At 37.0% G+C, this 18,259-nt stretch overlaps 1 protein-coding gene across 1 annotated transcript in view; it reads left to right on the forward strand.

Annotated features, from left to right (window-relative positions):
* The first annotated feature begins 657 nt into the window (after positions 1-657).
* Positions 658-18,259, forward strand: part of slc25a37 (solute carrier family 25 member 37) — a 29,043-nt gene continuing 11,441 nt past the window's right edge. Inside the window, exon 1 of the mRNA XM_077223713.1 lies at positions 658-959. Within this exon, the coding sequence (XP_077079828.1) occupies positions 768-959 (192 nt within the window). The 5' untranslated portion in view covers positions 658-767. The remainder of the gene's footprint in view (positions 960-18,259) is intronic.

The following is an 18,259-nucleotide window of genomic DNA, read 5'->3' on the forward strand; positions in this document are numbered from 1 at the left end:
TAGAATATTCTAGTAGCCTACTTCACTTTTACTTGTTCCTATGTTCTAGTAGTGGTTGGTGACTGACATTACAATGAACAAAGTTATTAATTATTTAGAAATTATTAAAATATCAAAATATACTTTAATAAGTGATAAAACATCTAGCTACAAGCTTAATTTGTCTGCTACGTTTTGCCAGCCCTCTCTCTTGGCTTTTGCACACTTTGAGGTGTTCCCTGGCGTTTTAATTAAGTTTTCAAATTCTGCATATCCTTCAAGCAATAACTCTTGCTCTTCTGTGGAGAAAAAAACTGAGCGCGCTCTTTGGCCACGGTGAGCAGCCAATAGCAGCGTTGCTGACCAAGGTTTCTACTATCGATACATATCCCCTTTTATCTCCAACGCATGAACGAACGCGCAATTTTCTCAGATAACTCAATCCAGCTATACTAATCATAACCGGCAGGAGTGTTCGAAGAACCTAATTAGCCGGATCATGATGAGCACGATGATATTATCTTGGATGTCTCGTTTGATCTCGGATGTTTTAAGCAACGTACGAAGAACGGGCCCCTGATCAATGTACTTTTTATTGGTAACATGAGCTTTGAGCCCCACCTCCTCCCGTCACCGCTCTCACAGTCTGGCGCGCAAACGCTGCGTCACGATGACATCACGGCGTCGCTGAGATGACGTTGTCGGCAGTGGTGGTGATAGTGATGTGCGCGCTCGTGTTGCCGCTTCACATCTCCGCGTATCACGTGTGGGTTTAACGCTTCCAGCGCATGGAGTTGCGCAGCGACGCGGTCCTGGCGAGTGTGGAGATGTCGGAGGTAAACAGCGACGGCGGGGCGTCGGAGGGCGACGCGGATTACGAGAGTTTGCCCGCTCACGCGTCGCTGGGCACGCACATGACAGCGGGCGCCGTGGCCGGAGTGCTGGAGCACACAGTCATGTACCCCGTGGACTCGGTCAAGGTAACTCAACTTAACTCTACACAACATACACACATTCACTAACATGTGTCAGATGTGCTGTGAGAAGCCCTGTCCAGCTTAACTTAGAACTCAAGCGTCCGTTTCAAACTAAAGTTAAAGTAGACCAGCATTGCAAATCTCATGATGACTCAAACCTTCTCAAGTTTTCCCAAAACAACAAACCAAGTTAAACCAGCGCAGTCGGCCATGCATTTTGCTGTGAGAACGAGCACTTTACTACTTTACAACAGTAAAAGTTCCCACTAGCATCAGTTGTGTGTGTGTGTGTGTGCTGTCGAGGCTTCACTGACAGCTGCTCTAATGACCTTCAATGCTATTTCTCTATAAACTCAGTCTTTTCAAGTGTCAGGCAATTCACATGTTTAGAGCTTAGTGAATACACATACTAAGTTACGTGATAGTGTTCTAACTCTTACTATAATTGCTGCAAGTCATGCTTTCAATGCATTCTTTCATTCATGCATAAGTCAGTCATCTTTATCAACCTAGTAGAGATATTCCTTGTGTAAACAAGTGTGCTTGATTGTATTGACTGTGTACTTGCAGTTTACTTCAAATCTTAAAAGTGTGTTTTTCAGGGGGAAAAAACTACACTGTAATAAGTTGTTGCTGCCTTAAATTTATAAGTTCAATCAAGTTGGATGTTTAATTAATTTCAACTTAAATTACATTAAACTTATTATTGAATCTTGTATAACGTAAAAAGGTGAAGATTGCTTCACTTATTTTGATGAGTTAACGCAATGTAAAAACTTATAACTTATAAAAAATATTATTCTTTACAGTTTATATAATTTTACTGAAATAAAAAAAGGCTAATTAAAGAGAGTACACTTTCATGACTGTTTAAGTAGCCTAGCCTACATTTATAAATAGTGCACTTTGTGTTAAATTGAAAGTTTTACCCTAAAGTACATTTTAAATAATTATTTTTTGATAATTTTTTATTGTGCTTTAAAGAAGTAATGTAGTGTGTTATTCGATATTACATGTACAGTTTATGTATTTTAAATGTACTAAATTACAAATTCTTAATTACAAATGTGTAATTTTTCAAATACGTGTATACAAATAAGTATATTTTAGTTAATTATAAATGCTTGTCGGTACATTCGGCTGCTCAATTTTAACTATAAATTAACAATAGGAGAAAAAGTTCAACTAGGCCTAATTGCGCTTAATAATTCAAACTATAACGCTTTTCTAGCTTTTTATAGCAATTAGGTGTCTGAAAACATTACATTCAAAATTACTAGGAAGTATGCTAAAGTGTACTTGACAAAAGCTTATGTTCTGTACACTTGCCCTTGAGTAATCTGGGTGTAAGTGGGTCAATACCATAATGATGGTAGTTTATGGACCTTTGCTGTGGTGTAAACTTACAACCTTTTAGTTAGCAGCCGAGATCTTTGACCACTAGGCCACGGCGTCCTTGAATAGAGGAAATTGATGAGTTTTAACTTAAAGGCATAGTTCACCAAAAAATGAAAATCCTCTCATCATTTACTCACCCTCAATTTTTTCTAAATGTGTATGAGTTTCTTTCTTCTGCTGAACACAAAAGAGGATATTTTGAAGAATGCTGGTAATGAAAGAGATTAACTTCCATAGGGATTGAATCAATTCCTAAAGTAATTGAAAGATTGACTTCCATAGTATGAAAAAAAAAATACTATGGAAGTCAATGGGGACCAGAAACTGTTTGGTAACCGACATTCTTTAGAAAAATTCTTCAGCAGAAGAATGAAACTCATGCAAGTTTGGAACAACTTGAGGATGAGTCAATGATGACAGAAATTTTATTTTGGGGGAATTGGTATTTTTGGGTTATGTCAGTCAGCATGACGTTGTCTGGTCAAATTCATTATTTCATAGAATGAAAGGTCATCTTTGTTTCTCCCTTGTTGTGCATATTTCATCAGAGGTGACATTGTCGTTTCATGATGTTGAATGGAAATGCCAGGGTGTTTTTGTGTGTGAGTGCAGCGCTAATCTTCGAACTAGCCTCGGTCTGGCTTTAAATCAACAGTTCGAACGCAAAGCCTGCCAAGCCAGCTAGTTCACTGAACAAAACAGTCCTTTGCTTCCACTTCTTTATTGTAGGTATTCTAGCTCTATCTCTTCACAAACTGGTACTTGGGACAAAAGTGTCGTAACTTTGTCTTTTTGGGAAACTTGCGAGTGAAAGTGATCTGTCACTGTGCCAGGCTGCTCTGCGTCTATTCTGTGGGACTTGTGTAAGCTATTGTCATTGTTTCCTCAGTGGCTGCCAGATTTCACTCGCTCTCTCTACGCGATTGAGAGCCGTATACTGGTACGTGTCTGGAGAGCACATAGTCACAGAGACGCTTCTGATGCCTAATAAACCAGAGGCCCTGGACTTCACCTGGAAGGAACACCCTAACTGGGCTGTAATTGGGTTGTGTGTTGTTTTTATTATTATTTGTGTCATGTAGGCATATTTAAGAAATTTTTTGCCATTTTTTTGTTAACAATTGTCCTTGTCGTTGCAAATAATCATTGCATGTCTGGCATGCTATTTAAATTTTTTATTTTTTTATCAGAATGATGTCTCTGCATCTGAAATAACCCCTCTCGTCATTTGATGTAACGTCTTAAACTATATTGCCAATGAAAAATGTGATGTTTTTAAAAATAGTAAAAAATGACCAATTCAAATAAATGTATCCAAACTTTTCAACTTATAATAACCAATGAATTTTTTGGCTTAAGTATTCAAATATTCATTTAAAAAAAAAAGCACTGAAGTCTACAGAAGTGATCAAAATGGGGGCAAATCGCCTTTTGAAAGAAACTTGGCACTTCAAATAATGATTGCATCGATTACATCGCCACCAGGTGGCGACAAGTGACTGTTAAAAAATATATTTGTCATTCTATTACAGATTTGCGCAAAACTTTTGCGATATTTTCTAAATGTCAACAAAAAAACTATTGCGAAATGACCGTTAAGCGATGTTATGCGACTAAATCGTCATTTTTTTCAGTCATTCCAAAAATCATTGCAACGGATGTTAGTAGGTTTACGTGTATCGCAACCGCCGCACTAGCCATTATTATGAACTGAAGGAGACGTAGGTGTGTATCACAGCATTAATGTCAAGGAAAGCCTCTTATACTGTGAGCGGCAGAGTGTTTCTCCCTCCTCCTGCTTCAAGATCTTGAGAAATTGTGGCATTTCTTTGTTTAGAATCCAGTATTTGTGTAATCATTTTGTGTTTTATCAGTTTAATAAAGAACTCTGTCTCGTTTTCTGTGCAAACATATCACGTCATCCTGATCGACTTTCACGTACACCGTTGACCTGTAAATGCTAAAAAAAACTGTCTCCGTTGCAGTTTTCTGAAATAGTCCTTATTGGAATTGCCTGAAAAACCACCTCATGCGAGCGGGAAAACTTTTTTGCGATATATGGGAGTTTCTGCAAAATTGACATGTTTCCATTGGGTGTTTTTTCATTTCGCAATTTGAAGGGTAATAGAAATGTTGATTCATTGAAAAACACAGATTCATCCATTAATCAAACAAGTGAAGTATTTATGAATGAGTCATTGAATCATTCGCTAGCATTGTTTGTCTATGTAAACGCACTAGACCAGTGGTTCTCAAAGGGTGGGGCGCAAGGATACAAAAAAAACAGCCGTTGCACTGGCGTTCAAATCCGTGAATAGGGGTTAGCGCTAGTGCTGGGCGGTTTGGCCAAAAATATACACCGGTTTTCGGTATGAACCAGTATACCGCACAGCACTTGTTAGCGCTCTGCCTTAATAAAGCGGCATTGACCAGCAATTACACTGAATCGTTCTTCTTTAGACCGACTTGTCACCATTGGAACAAGCCAAACGCAGAATAGACCGAATCATAAGCTGCTATTGTGAACGCAATGCATTCTGACGCTGCATTCTACGCGGCGCATACAAGTTCAACTTTTAAAAAACACATCCCTAGAGCTGCCTCTTGTGTTTTTAACAGGTGGAAAAATCCTGCTTGCTGCGTTTTAGAAATTGCTCACGCTCACATCACGATTTTATTACCATTTCTATGAATCGCTCGGCCCTAATTCGAGGTGCAAATATGTTATTACCCCTAACTTAATTGTTATACCACATGATGTTTTAAGAGTAGTTGGATTTAAACTTTCCCTAAAGTTTTACAAAACCAACTTTAAAACGGAGTGCTTTTCTTGGAAACGGACTTTTGAAATAAATCTTTCCTTCCTTTTAGAAGATTCTTCCTTTTCTATACACTTTATTGCGTAATTGACCCCAATGCTCTCATATCATAGACTGTTTATTGATATTGAGTCAATAAAATCTCGTTTAATACTCAAATATACAGCACTTGAGTTGTTGCATGCCTTCATTTTTAAGAGAGGAAATAAATAAATGTTGAGAATCATTATAAAAGTAGGTTTTATTATTCCTCTAACACTCTAACAGAAGATAAGCTTTAAGGCTTTTAATGATTCGTGTAACAGGCCTGTAAATCATTTGTCAGACATCCAGAAAGCGATTCATCTTAAAATACTTCCTCTTGCTTTTGTCTGTTGAAAAAAATTTGTCTTAAGGAACAATGGAAACCAAGTGATGTTAGCATTAGCGATGAATATGTTGATTAGTGACTGCTTATTTTTTATGTGCTATTTTAAAGCTGACAAGGATGTTTTGAACACAAACTTAAATGTAATGTTGAAACAATTACCAAAACATGTTGCAATTTACTTACTGGAGCACATGTTTGTAGTAACTCGGGCTGATGTAGTGTCGCAATGATTCAGGCTTTGCAGTGAAACTGGAATTTCCAGTGTGAGAAATTCTGGGGGACTTGCCAGCTGTACGAGTGTTGTCGCTTCCTACAAGCACCTCCGAGGAGTGTTTCAGGACATGACCTTTACTCACACACACTCCCTGTGTCTGTCTGATCATTCACGCTCTTAGAAAATAAGAATGGTGCATATAATGCGTTGAAATGAGCCGTCTCTCTCTCTCCATTAAAGGCTGGTTATTTAAAATCGTATTAGATTTTCAAAATGTAGAGACCCCAAACATAACAATAAAAACGATTTCTGATCATACATTTTCAACATGTTGGATATTTGCGATTTGAGATCGTGCGTCCCCGATGTTCTTCCGAGCAGATTCAATCACTCCTAACACACAGATCACACCACAGGAAAATCAGACAAGATAATCTTTAGAACCATCAAGATAATCAGGACTTTACCAAGGATTGTCAGAAGGGAAGAATTGGGCCCAAAATTGACCCGATTAGGTTTTCACACTTCCTGGTTTTTGGCTTCCGGAATGGCCCACGCTGGGTAAAAGTTTTTTCCGGTTACAGTGATAGCCGAGCCTACTAAGAACCAGTACGTGAATCGAAGTCAAAAAATGTCATAAAAATGTTTAGGAATGCACGATATATCGGCCACCATATCGGTATCGGCCATTATATGTTCATGGCTGATATATTAAATGAAAACCATCATGGCCAACAGTTATGTGTCTCAGCTGAAGGAAATAATCCATTATTTATTGGCTTTAAATTAAAGCTGAGCCGAGAAACTTAACTGTTGGCCACGATGCTTTTGATCTGCTTTACAATGATAACATTACAATTGTGTGCTTGGGAAATAGCTTTTAATGGTGAGACTTTTGTTTTTTTAAGCAGGCTGTCAAAAATATAATAAAAATTTGGATTTAGATTTATCGTGCAATATATCGGTTATCGGCTTTCAAAAAAAAAAAAAAAAAAAAAAGTTATCGGTATCGGCCCAAATTTTGATATCGGTGCATCCTTCGTTTTTTGCGATGTGCTGGTGGGAAAATCATCGTCTGGCAGCTCTTTTATCACACAGACCTGATCCTCTGATTCAGAATGTGCCCACCATGGATGTTTCAGGATATCTCTATCATAAACACACTTCTGTCGTCTCTCAATGATATTTCTTCTCATGCACTCACATATTTACTTGTCGTCATCATCTTAAATTATGTAATATACACAGTTTGTCAAACCCATTATTAGTGTTGTTGCTGTAGCTCATTTCATATTTTCTCATGCTTACTATAGATTAATGCAGACTGTAATAGTTATGTTTTATACAATGTGGTCTCAGAAATAAATTATGTCTTAAATTATTTTAATGCGTCAGGATTAGTTATAACAAATGCTTGAATGTGGGATAGAGAGAGAGAGAGCGCGTATTAATCTCATGATATCCTGCATTCATATTGGGAGTTTAGTTTTTATATAAATAAATTGTATACATATATGATGATGAACGAGTACATATACGACAGCTGGTGAAATAACACCAGCTCATGTCACATGGGGGTCTGTCTCATGTCACATGGTCGTCTTACACAATATTAACAAAATGACTCCTTGAATGGTGGTTACACCAGCTTGACACTTCAGGAATTTTACTTGACTCGCATGATTGCCCAAATTATTAATTATATTCACAACAATGGTGTTCCATTTAATTTTATTTACTGATAAATAGTTCTAATGTAAGATTATGCCAAACTAGCTGATATGGGGTTTTATTGAGAATTACACCTTTTTTAAACAAGATCAATTATTTAGTACAAAGTTTTGACGGTTACACCACATAGACATTTTTGCAATCATCCCCCAAATGTTATCTCAATGTATTAAAACCAGAAATTTTAGACTGGGTTCTCATAAAAGAGCATGTATGCAAGTAATTTGTCATTTTATTTTTGAAATTTTAACCCTTTTAAATTTGATTAAACCATATGGACACAAAAAAATGTCTCGTCATTGACCCGTCGACATTGTGGAAGATTAATGAATTGCAAATACCATGTAATGTAGTCTTCAACACCCACTTAAATGTGTTGGTAATCTGTAGTTTTTCCACACTCAAGACCCTTCCTGATGGATGTGTGTTCGTGTCACTGTGTGAAAAGTGAAAGTTCTTCAAGGATCACAAGGTTCTGTATGACAGCGTTTGCTCGTGTTGTGAATGTGATGCATGTACATTAATGAGGCGGAGTGTAATTCAGAGAGATGCAGCAATAACAGAGGAACCAGAATACAGAAACCGGAGGAATGGCGGTGTTTTCCTCTCCAGACATTGACCCAAAATAAACCCATTACAACAATGCAAATGAACCACTTCTTTGTCCAACTCATGCAAAGCACAAGCTTTGTGCTCTTGTGTAAAGATTGAAATGGTTATTTGTTTACTTTGAAGTATTGAGTTTAACTGTCAGGCCTCCAGACTAATAGCATTGGTGCCACAATCTTCTATATATGGGTAGTTGTTGATATTAAGATTTATTACATTTTTATGATTGTATTGAATCAATACATGCAATTGTCAATAATATTGCCTATTCTATCCCATATGTGATCTCACTTTTAATATTTTGATTAGTTTTCAATCAGAATTTATAGGCACCTTTTGGAATGCTTTAACCCTAAAACAGGCAACGTGTCTCACGAGATACATAGTTTTTATTCTCTTTTTTGGGGCATAAGAACGATTTTTTTCATCAAATTCTTGTATCACTTATGATAGCCTGGTCTGTCTTGAGTATGCTGGTCACATGATTTGCTTCAAATTTTTTGTGATCAATTAGTCAGCCTGACCTAAATCCAACATGGCTGCCAGTGGTGCAGAACATTCAGATTTTGAGATAAGTAAATATATATTAAACTTACTTTTCTTCTGAAAAAAAAAGAATACTGCTAATATTAATTGTGAACATTGTCTTAAGGTGCTGAAGGAGAAAATTAAGTAATATGTTGTTCATGTTGTTATTTAGCACGTTTTAAAATATATGTGTCTCCTGAGACACGTTGCCTGTTTAGGGTATAACAAAGGGATTAAACTAGCTCTATTTAAAATTCACTATTCAAACTTAAATGATTGTAACTCAAGAATGATTTGGGATATATACCTAAGTTTGGTCTTGTTTTAAAGGGAACAGTCAGCAGATTATTACTGAAGCACTTCAAAAAATGCAAGTATGAAAAAGTTAAGGAAGGTTAAAACTTACATTAAATCAAATATACTGTACTTAATATTTATTCTTTTTTATAAATTATGTATTTTACAAAATATTTTTTACAATAAAATGACTATAAAATCAAAGCCATATATCTAACCAAGTTGTGTTCCAAATTTGAAATTGATATCACAAAAATTGAAGTTCCCATGAGATTTTGTTTAGGCGTAATACCAAAAATAGCCACCGGGGGACTTACATTCCATTGAATTTAATTGTATGCATTCTGCAATAACAAATTAATAAATTTCTGTCCAAATATCACTTCTGTCACTAAATATGGAACCTTGAGACTCAGACCTTTCTGACAATATGTCTTTTCTCAAGATTAGAAAAGGTTTTGATCATAAATTATGAAACATGACGATGCCCAAAAGGGGAGGAGCCCATTAAAATAATTTAGAGTACCGTTTCTATGGTAACGCAACGTCCAATTTCAAAACGGGTTTCACGGGCTGAATCTTGAGTTCGTAAGCTTTCGAATGATATCTAATTTGTCAACATTAGATCAGATAAAGTATGGGATATAATTGTTTTAAACATGCAGTGGCAGTAACAGTTAACAGATTAATGACTTGGTCCTTTTTTATACCCTAATCAGGAAACATATCTCAGGAGACACAAATCATAAAATCCAAATTATTTCAAATTTAAAAAAAATTATTTTGGATATGTTTTATTTAAGTCCAGATGATATAAAAAATGAAATGAAATTATTTATTGCTTAGCATTTTCCACTCTTGCCTGTTAAAGGGATAAGGCAAATTAAAACAGCATTTTTTTATGTTTTATTTTTTACAATCAAATATCACGTGGAACCAAAGGACTTTTACATGGCTAACTAATAGCTCGGCCATAACTCAGATTTTAAGGCTCTTGATTCTACTTCGTACTTGCTCTTTTGTACATTTTCCATAGTTCTTGCATATTATCCATTGTTTAACTTTAGCATTTGTTTTGAAAAGTAGTATTGTAAACTTATAGAAACATGATACAAATGATTTTTTGGAAAAACAAAACAAAATAATACACTGCTGTTCAAAACGTTTTGGAGTTAGTAATTTCCCCCCCCCTATTTTTGAAAAGTCTCGTATACTCACCAATGCTGCATTTATTTAAACAAAACTACAGTAAACAATATTTTACATATTATATAGGCCTATGTAATAGGTATTTAGCACACTAGCTTATTAGCCATTTTTATTTTTACAATTTAAATGTTATATGGCCGATATGCATATTAAATTGTTTGTATTTTCTGTATTTGAAAGTACAATGGCTACAAATAAAACATGATTACTCATTATCTTATTGTATATATGTTAGCTGTAAACCATAATTTCAATAACATGTGAAAGCTGACTTGAATGTTCAGCCTGACCGTGTTAATCAGTGTAGAACTGGGCGACGGACGGGCTGGTGTGTGTGTGTGTGTGTGTGTGTGTGTGTGTGTGTGTGTGTGTGACTCCTCATGGGTGGGCCGGGCAAGAGGTCGTAATCTCAGACATCCAGAAGGGTGTGAATATACTGAAGTGTCTAATGCATTTGGGCTAGGTTGATTAACAGGCAGTTATGTGCACAGATACGCACACGGTACTTTGTCACATTCCTGTCGAGACTGTCACCTCTCTGTTACAACGTTTGATTGGAACCAGTTAAGAAGTTTAAGCATTCATAAAATGCCAACTTATTACAGCTGCATAAAGCCAATAGAAAGACGCTTTGAATAGCATCATTTCCATTACCCTTTGAAAATACCAATGGAAACGCGTCAATTTTGCAAAAACTCCCATATATCGCAAAAAAGAAATACCTCGTATGTTTCCTTGCCATTAAAGGTACCATATGCAAGGATTTTTCGCCACCAGGGGTCGCTAACCTCTTACAATAACAAAGGCGTATACTGATGACGTATATTCCACATTAAGCTGAATTATGGATCTTGTCGTCGAGCTTTTATGGATCGGTGAATACATTAATGTTTCTAACATGACTGTGGTATGAAGCAGGGCGCGATTGCTAGACGTATACCAGCGCCACACTAGTCCCACGGATATAAAAGAATAAGGACATTTCATTCTACCGAACTACGCGCAAGTACTGAATTAATACTCACACAGGACAGTTTATTAGACGAATCAAACTTGAGGTAAAGCAGCGCTGTTTCACTTGCTCTAACAGTTACACTATTACACTAAACGGCATTTGAGTATGTTGAATGTTGTAAGTTAGGTTGTGTGTTGGCTGTATGAGACTAAGTACGTTAAGCTAGATCAACATTAGAATAACATACAGATCATATTCTAACATTTCATCATGTTGAACTAAATAACATTGATAGTTTTATGTACATTTGCTCACCTGTCTAAAAGTACATGCAACACTCGCGTCTCTGTCAAGTCGAAGTTAGTCGCAGACGTGCAGCTTTCGGCATCTCGAAAGATGTTGATCTTCGTTTTAGTCCTTTTTTTGTCTCAAAGTCTGCTTGCCATGATCCAAAATGTTTGAACAAAACAACAACAGCGTGAGCGTCCTGCTAGGCATAACGGGCCAGTTGTCAACATCTGTTGCCATGGTTACTATGGCAGTACGAGGTCAAACCTGGCGGAAACCGAGGGTAACGCGGATATGACGTCATTGACTGGCGACTCCTCACCCCTGCTCACACATCCCGTTTCCTTGGTTAAAATCGCAATTTTCTAACGATTTAAAAAATGTTTGAAACATTTGGGATTTTGTAAGTAATCAACTAAACAAAATATATAACATTGGCCTAGTGGTTTTTGGATATTTTACTGCAAAAATCCTACATATTTTACCTTTAACGCTTGGATAACCTGCTTACGTCTCCTTCCTTTAAAAATAATGTCTAGAGCGGTGGCTGCGATATACGTAAACCTACCAACATATGTTGCCATGATTTTTGGGAGGACTTATCGCGATAGGAAAAAAAATGACGTTTTAGTTGGTAACATTGGTAAATGGAAAGTCGGCATTTTCGTGAACTCGTATCGAATCGTGACTTCAGTGTACCGTTACACGCCAACTGGATACAGAAATGTTTTTCTTCCATCAATCGCGTTTCCATTACAGATTTGCACAAAACTTTCGCGATATTTTCAAGTGTTGATAAAAAAAACTATCGCGAAAGTTTTTTGCAAATCTGTAATGGAAACGCGATTGATGGAAGAAAAACATTTCTGTATCCAGTTGGGGTGTAACGGTACACTGAAGTCACGATTCGATACGAGTTCGGTACAATAGGAAAAATGGTCACACTTTAGTTTAGGGTCCAATTCTCACTATTAAATAACTATTAACTATGACTTTTCCCTCAATAAACTCCCAATTATTAATAGTTATTAAAGGTGCCTTGTGTAATATCCGCAAAAAAAATCAATTCATACTCCACATTCCATACCAGATGGGGGCAGTCTACCTCCAGAAAGTGAATTGATCTACTCTAGAGTAACAAACGAGAAACGGCATAGTCTCTATGCTCCGCCCCCTTCACAACGACCCTAGAGCCATAGCCGAAGCCGAGCCAACTCCTAATAGAGGACGTTTTGACTCCAGAGGAACGTTGGTTGATGTTAAGTGATTTTTAAATGACATCTTCAAGCTACTCCCCTTCACCTTTACCAGTGAATATGGTCATATTCGTTTTGTTCATATTACATTTTTATTGTTAGTTTGAATTACATTATTTGACAGACTGCATTCGATGCTGTTGACCAAGCTAGCGCCATTCAGAGCTGACAACTCTCACGAATTCACCGTCACCGATTCTGTCAATTTTATTACACAATTCAAACAAAAAATACCGTTTTGGCGCTTGTAAATGTTACACGACAGATCCCTAGCGCACGTGAACCGATCATCTCTACTAGCTAATAGTAAAAACACACGAACACTGTTGAAAGATACAGTATGCTACAACTTACCAAAATGTATTCTTCATACATAATACCGACCAATCATTTTTTTAATCAGCGTGCAGAGGTCAATAACATAGCTGGAGAATAAATATGTCAGATTTACCTCAGGAAAGCAATTTAGTAAACATAATATAGCTCACGTAGTTCTCATTACACCTTTCAATGTAGCCATCGCTAACTTTACAACTTATATCGAACAGCCTTCGATACATTTCTATGTTATAACTTCCCGAAAAAACTAAACAAACATATAAAACAAACTTCTAGCGAAATACTAACAGCATCTTACTTACCAATCCAAAAGAAATGTTGCAAGTTCGGAGTCGAACCTCATTTCTTTCATTTCCATTAGTTGTCTCCAACGATGGAAAGCAGTGCCAATGTTAACTCTGGTTCTGCTCCTTTTTTTTCGATCTGATTTTATTTGTGATTCCGAGCGCGTTTTTTTCCCTGCAGCGGGTGGTTGTGGTGGTGGTAAAGGTCTCTTGCCAAGATCTTCAGCCATTCTTCCGCTCTTTTCCCTGAACTGAACTGTATTAGTGGGGTGTACTTTCCACACGGTTGGCATCAGGTTCAAGTATGCCGTGCGACTTATTCGTTTATTGCAGTTTGGCTGGTGTTGCCCACATACCGCCTCCCATGGCCCAAACTGGTATTATGACATCTGTCGGGCCGGGGCTAGTAATTTAGCATGCTAATTCAGGTTGATATCTCTGCAACACTAATAACTTTTAAATTTTTTTATGACATCATCGCCCTTATTTCTTCTCATTCTTTTGATCTGTGTAACTCATTTTTTGTATATTTTTAACTCCATTCTGACACATGGCACCTTTAAGGTTGTGGTTAAGTTTAGGTATTGGGCAGGATTAATGGATGTAGAATATTATTTTGAACAGACAGCTAGTGCCACTAGTGACATGTAGTTCCCCTGAGGTAGTTAGTACAGTACAGTACAGTACAGCCTCCTCTAGCGTATTTAAACATGCAAAGCTTAAGCTCAACCGTCCTATACTTAATTTTAAGCATTTCGTGCACAGCCTTTCAAAGTATACTTTGCCTAACGCTCCAGTAGTTTGAAAAGAGCTGGGTCAAATGCCAGGCCAAGCTTGCCAGCTCGCCCTCGTTGCTCCGGCGGCCCAGCCCATTTTAGTCCTGGAGCTTCCAGTAAACTTGGATTGTGACACGGCCATTTTTTCCACCTAATCTGAAGCATCCTAACTTACCAAGACAAGTCGAACTGCTCAGCTGATTTCCTACATATCTGTTCTAGTTTTGTTTCTCAAGACATTTGATGTTCATATATAATAATAAGTGGGAAAATGTACAAAAAGTATCCATCATTATTTGTTTTTTGTGTACATAGTGTATTTCATGCTGCCTTCATCTGCTATTGGAAATTTCCTAATTCCATTTCCCACTGCTAAAGTGGTGATTATGAGCTTGTCTTGTTTAAGTGCTTTGTTGTCTTGAGAGGCGTTCATGTCCAGTTCCCGACTAGGAAACTCATATTTAAGATTATTCCGATAGCACGTGAAGGCAGAATGAATCTCTGTTTGAGTCTCCTTTTTCAACGTAGGAAGTTTTGCCTCTGAGGAAGTGTAACCCATTGAGGTTTGGAGTTTCAAACGTATATTTTCATGGCATTATGAGTCTTTCTTGAATTAATTTGAGGAAACTACACTGGCACAGTGTTTTCTGTTGCATTTTAAGCTATTCTTCTGCTTTTCATTCCCTAAGCCCTTCAGAATGCACTTTTATTCCTAAAATAGATTAGTTTTTAACAACATTGCTGTTATAATAAAGCATGAGCTCAGATTTCTTTTACTGGACCGTTTGAGATGGATCTGAATTTTCCACACAACTCCACTCATCCACGTTAATGTTTTCTGTTATCCAGCTAGCTGTCATGGTTTGATGACGGGTTTTATATTAAATCGTTTTGGGCTAATAAATTAAAACTTATCTGGGTGTTTATCTAGTTCTCTTGTTAAAGAAGAGTTAATTAAACGCTTTTGATTAGCTGTAATAACATCTTGTTCAAGTTAGCTGTAACCGGTCTCACCGGTGTGGTTTAGGTTTAAATGGTAGAATTAGATGGACAATGAGGAAAAAGATTATTTACAAGCTTAAACTTGTTTCACATGGACTATATATAGACCTACTTAAATGACTCTTCCACTTTATCATGCATCATGTGCATTGCAGTCTAGCTCTCCTTTGAAATTTACTTGCAAGCTATATATTAGGGGTGTAACTTCAGATTACTCACGGTTCGGTTTTTATCACGGTTTCGGTGCGGTTCAGTTTGCTCAGGGGAAAAATGATTACTGTCAAAAAAAAATAAAGAACATGAGAACAAATAACCAAACTACAAACAAAAGCACAAATAAATACTATAGAGCAAAGATACAAATAAAATAAACAGTGCTTTTCAGCTTTTTCAGGTAGTTGTAACAGTGGTTTCAGGTACAGAAATTTGAAGTAATCAAATGTAAACAACACTACATATAATCTTCATTGTGTAAATTAAATATAGGTTAATCATTATTAAAGTTACAAAAGTAATTTGATTTCCTTGTCTTTTGTTGTTTTATTAACATTAAAAAAACAGACAGCAGGAATATTAGTCTGCTGTCACTTTAAGAGATAATGCACAGATCCAGTACACTGATACTGATACACGTGTTGTCTTTCTCAAATGTTTATGTTCACTTAAGACATAACCCACTGTGTTTGCTAGGATATTCGCCAAGACGGACATGTTGACATAATTTTTTTGTGAATTTGTCCGTTCAAGCGCAAGACTTGAACGATAACTCAATATTTGCGCGGTGTCTGATACACGGCTTTCCGTGCGCGTGCTTCAGAGCGCTTGAATGTTTAAATTGGCAAATCTTTTTAGTTTAGTTTAAACACAGATAGCAACGCGTGCTGTTCAGGTGTCGTCTGCTTTCCTGTGCTTTCACAGGCGTAAATGACTGGTCATGTTCGAGTACATGTCACTTGCATTGAACAAAGTTTACAAAGAGTGTCAGTTTTGTTCACGGTTTTTGATCATCGCTGTTGTAATGTATTTGGGAAGCCAGAATGATTATCCATCGACAGAAACATACATTAGCCGAACTTTGCCTGTCTGTTTTATGCATTATTTACTACAAACCATATTATAGATGCGTTGTCAAATTTAAGATGACCTGTGGTGCAAGGTTTTTTATTTAGTTTTTTTTATTTATGTATTTTCTTCATACACACTGAACCGTTACACCCCTACTACACTCACCTAAAGGATTATTAGGAACACCTGTTCAATTTCTCATTAATGCAATTATCTAATCAACCAATTACATGGCAGTTGCTTCAATGCATTTAGGGGTGTGGTCCTGGTCAAGACAATCTCCTGAACTCCAAACTGAATGTCAGAATGGGAAAGAAAGGCGATTTAAGCAATTTTGAGCGAGGCATGGTTGTTGGTGCCAGACGGGTCGGTCTGAGTATTTCACAATCTGCTCAATTACTGTGATTTTCACGCACAACCATTTCTAGGGTTTACAAAGAATGGTGTGAAAAGGGAAAAACATCCAGTATGTGGCAGTCCTGTGGGCGAAAATGCCTTGTTGATGCTAGAGGTCAGAGGAGAATGGGCCGACTGATTCAAGCTGATAGAAGAGCAACTTTGACTGAAATAACCACTCGTTACAACCGAGGTATGCAGCAAAGCATTTGTGAAGCCACAACACGCACAACCTTGAGGCGGATGGGCTACAACAGCAGAAGACCCCACCGGGTACCACTCATCTCCACTACAAATAGGAAAAAGAGGCTACAATTTGCAAGATCTCACCAAAATAGGACAGTTGAAGACTGGAAAAATGTTGCCTGGTCTGATGAGTCTCGATTTCTGTTGAGACATTCAGATGGTAGAGTCAGAATTTGGCGTAAACAGAATGAGAACATGGATCCATCATGCCTTGTTACCACGGTGCAGGGTGGTGGTGATGGTGTAATGGTGTGGGGGATGTTTTCTTGGCACACTTTAGGCCCCTTAGTGCCAATTGGGCATCGTTTAAATGCCACGGCCTACCTGAGCATTGTTTCTGACCATGTCCATCCCTTTATGGCCACCATGTACCCATCCTCTAATGCATAGGTTCTCAAAGTGCGATAACATCTGAAAAACATCTGTAAAACAGTTAAAACTGTACATTACTTTGAAAAAATTAATCAATCCGTTTAGTGGTGTTTAGCGGCCGAAAACAGCACCGCAAATCCCATTGCAATTTAAAAGGGTATGTTGACCAAGTAATCAATATTCAGTGTGACTTAATGACAAGCTTATTAATAGCCGCGCTTCCATTAACTTTCAAATTTTTCGCCGGCGCGAACACTTGCATTTTCCTATCAACAGTGGAAACAACTTAAAATACTCTATCATTTCTGGTCATACAGAAAATAATAATACATTATTCGCAACTACTTTTATTTGTGTAAACTCATAATAACAAGAAAACATTGTGCTTTTGTAAAGTAAAATAAAACAATCAGTAGCTAGCCTACGCGCTTTCATGATCTCCGTGAACTGGAGCGCGAGAACTGAAACAATATAACCTATGTAGGCGAAAGCTTGAATGTCCACTTTTAAACAAATTCGAATCGAAAGCAATACCTTCTGATTATGTAATCCGTATGAATGGTGCATTTCTCTCTAAAAGCGCATCTGCTTAACAGCGGAGATAGAGATATGTTTTTAGCCGACACTTAGAAAACAATAATTAATAAACAATTAAAATGCCTCGCTGTTTTTTCAGACACATTTATTATCATTCGCCTATAACTCACCTATAAATCACCTTTCTGTGGGCTGTGGTTCCAGAGACACAGGCTATCGCCTATATCTCTTCTCATTCAGCACTGCTGCGGGAAAAATATAAATTCCAGGTTCTAATTTGGCCTTAGAAAACCAGTAAAATCGACATGTTTTCCATATTAATTTGTGAATATTTTAAATGTTTAATAAAGGGGCAAAAAGTAGGCTAATTTAACCTTCATATTGTCTTCGTTTCCTGTTTACAAATCTTGGCTTTGGGGTCCATATGACCCCAACAATTGATAGAATAATTGTACAAAAAATATACATTTTTAATCATACAAATAACATATCATTTTTATTGTTTACTTCTCATCTATTCATTAATGCTGTGTTTTGGGGGATATGAAGTACTTTTTTACCTATTTACTGCAGAATTCCTCCACTACACCATTAGCATATGTATGAAATATT

This window comes from Siphateles boraxobius, unplaced genomic scaffold (genome assembly GCF_051911475.1).
Source record: "Siphateles boraxobius isolate OS27281-9 unplaced genomic scaffold, OSU_SipBor_1 9, whole genome shotgun sequence".
In the NCBI taxonomy this organism is placed as follows: Eukaryota; Metazoa; Chordata; class Actinopteri; order Cypriniformes; family Leuciscidae; genus Siphateles; species Siphateles boraxobius.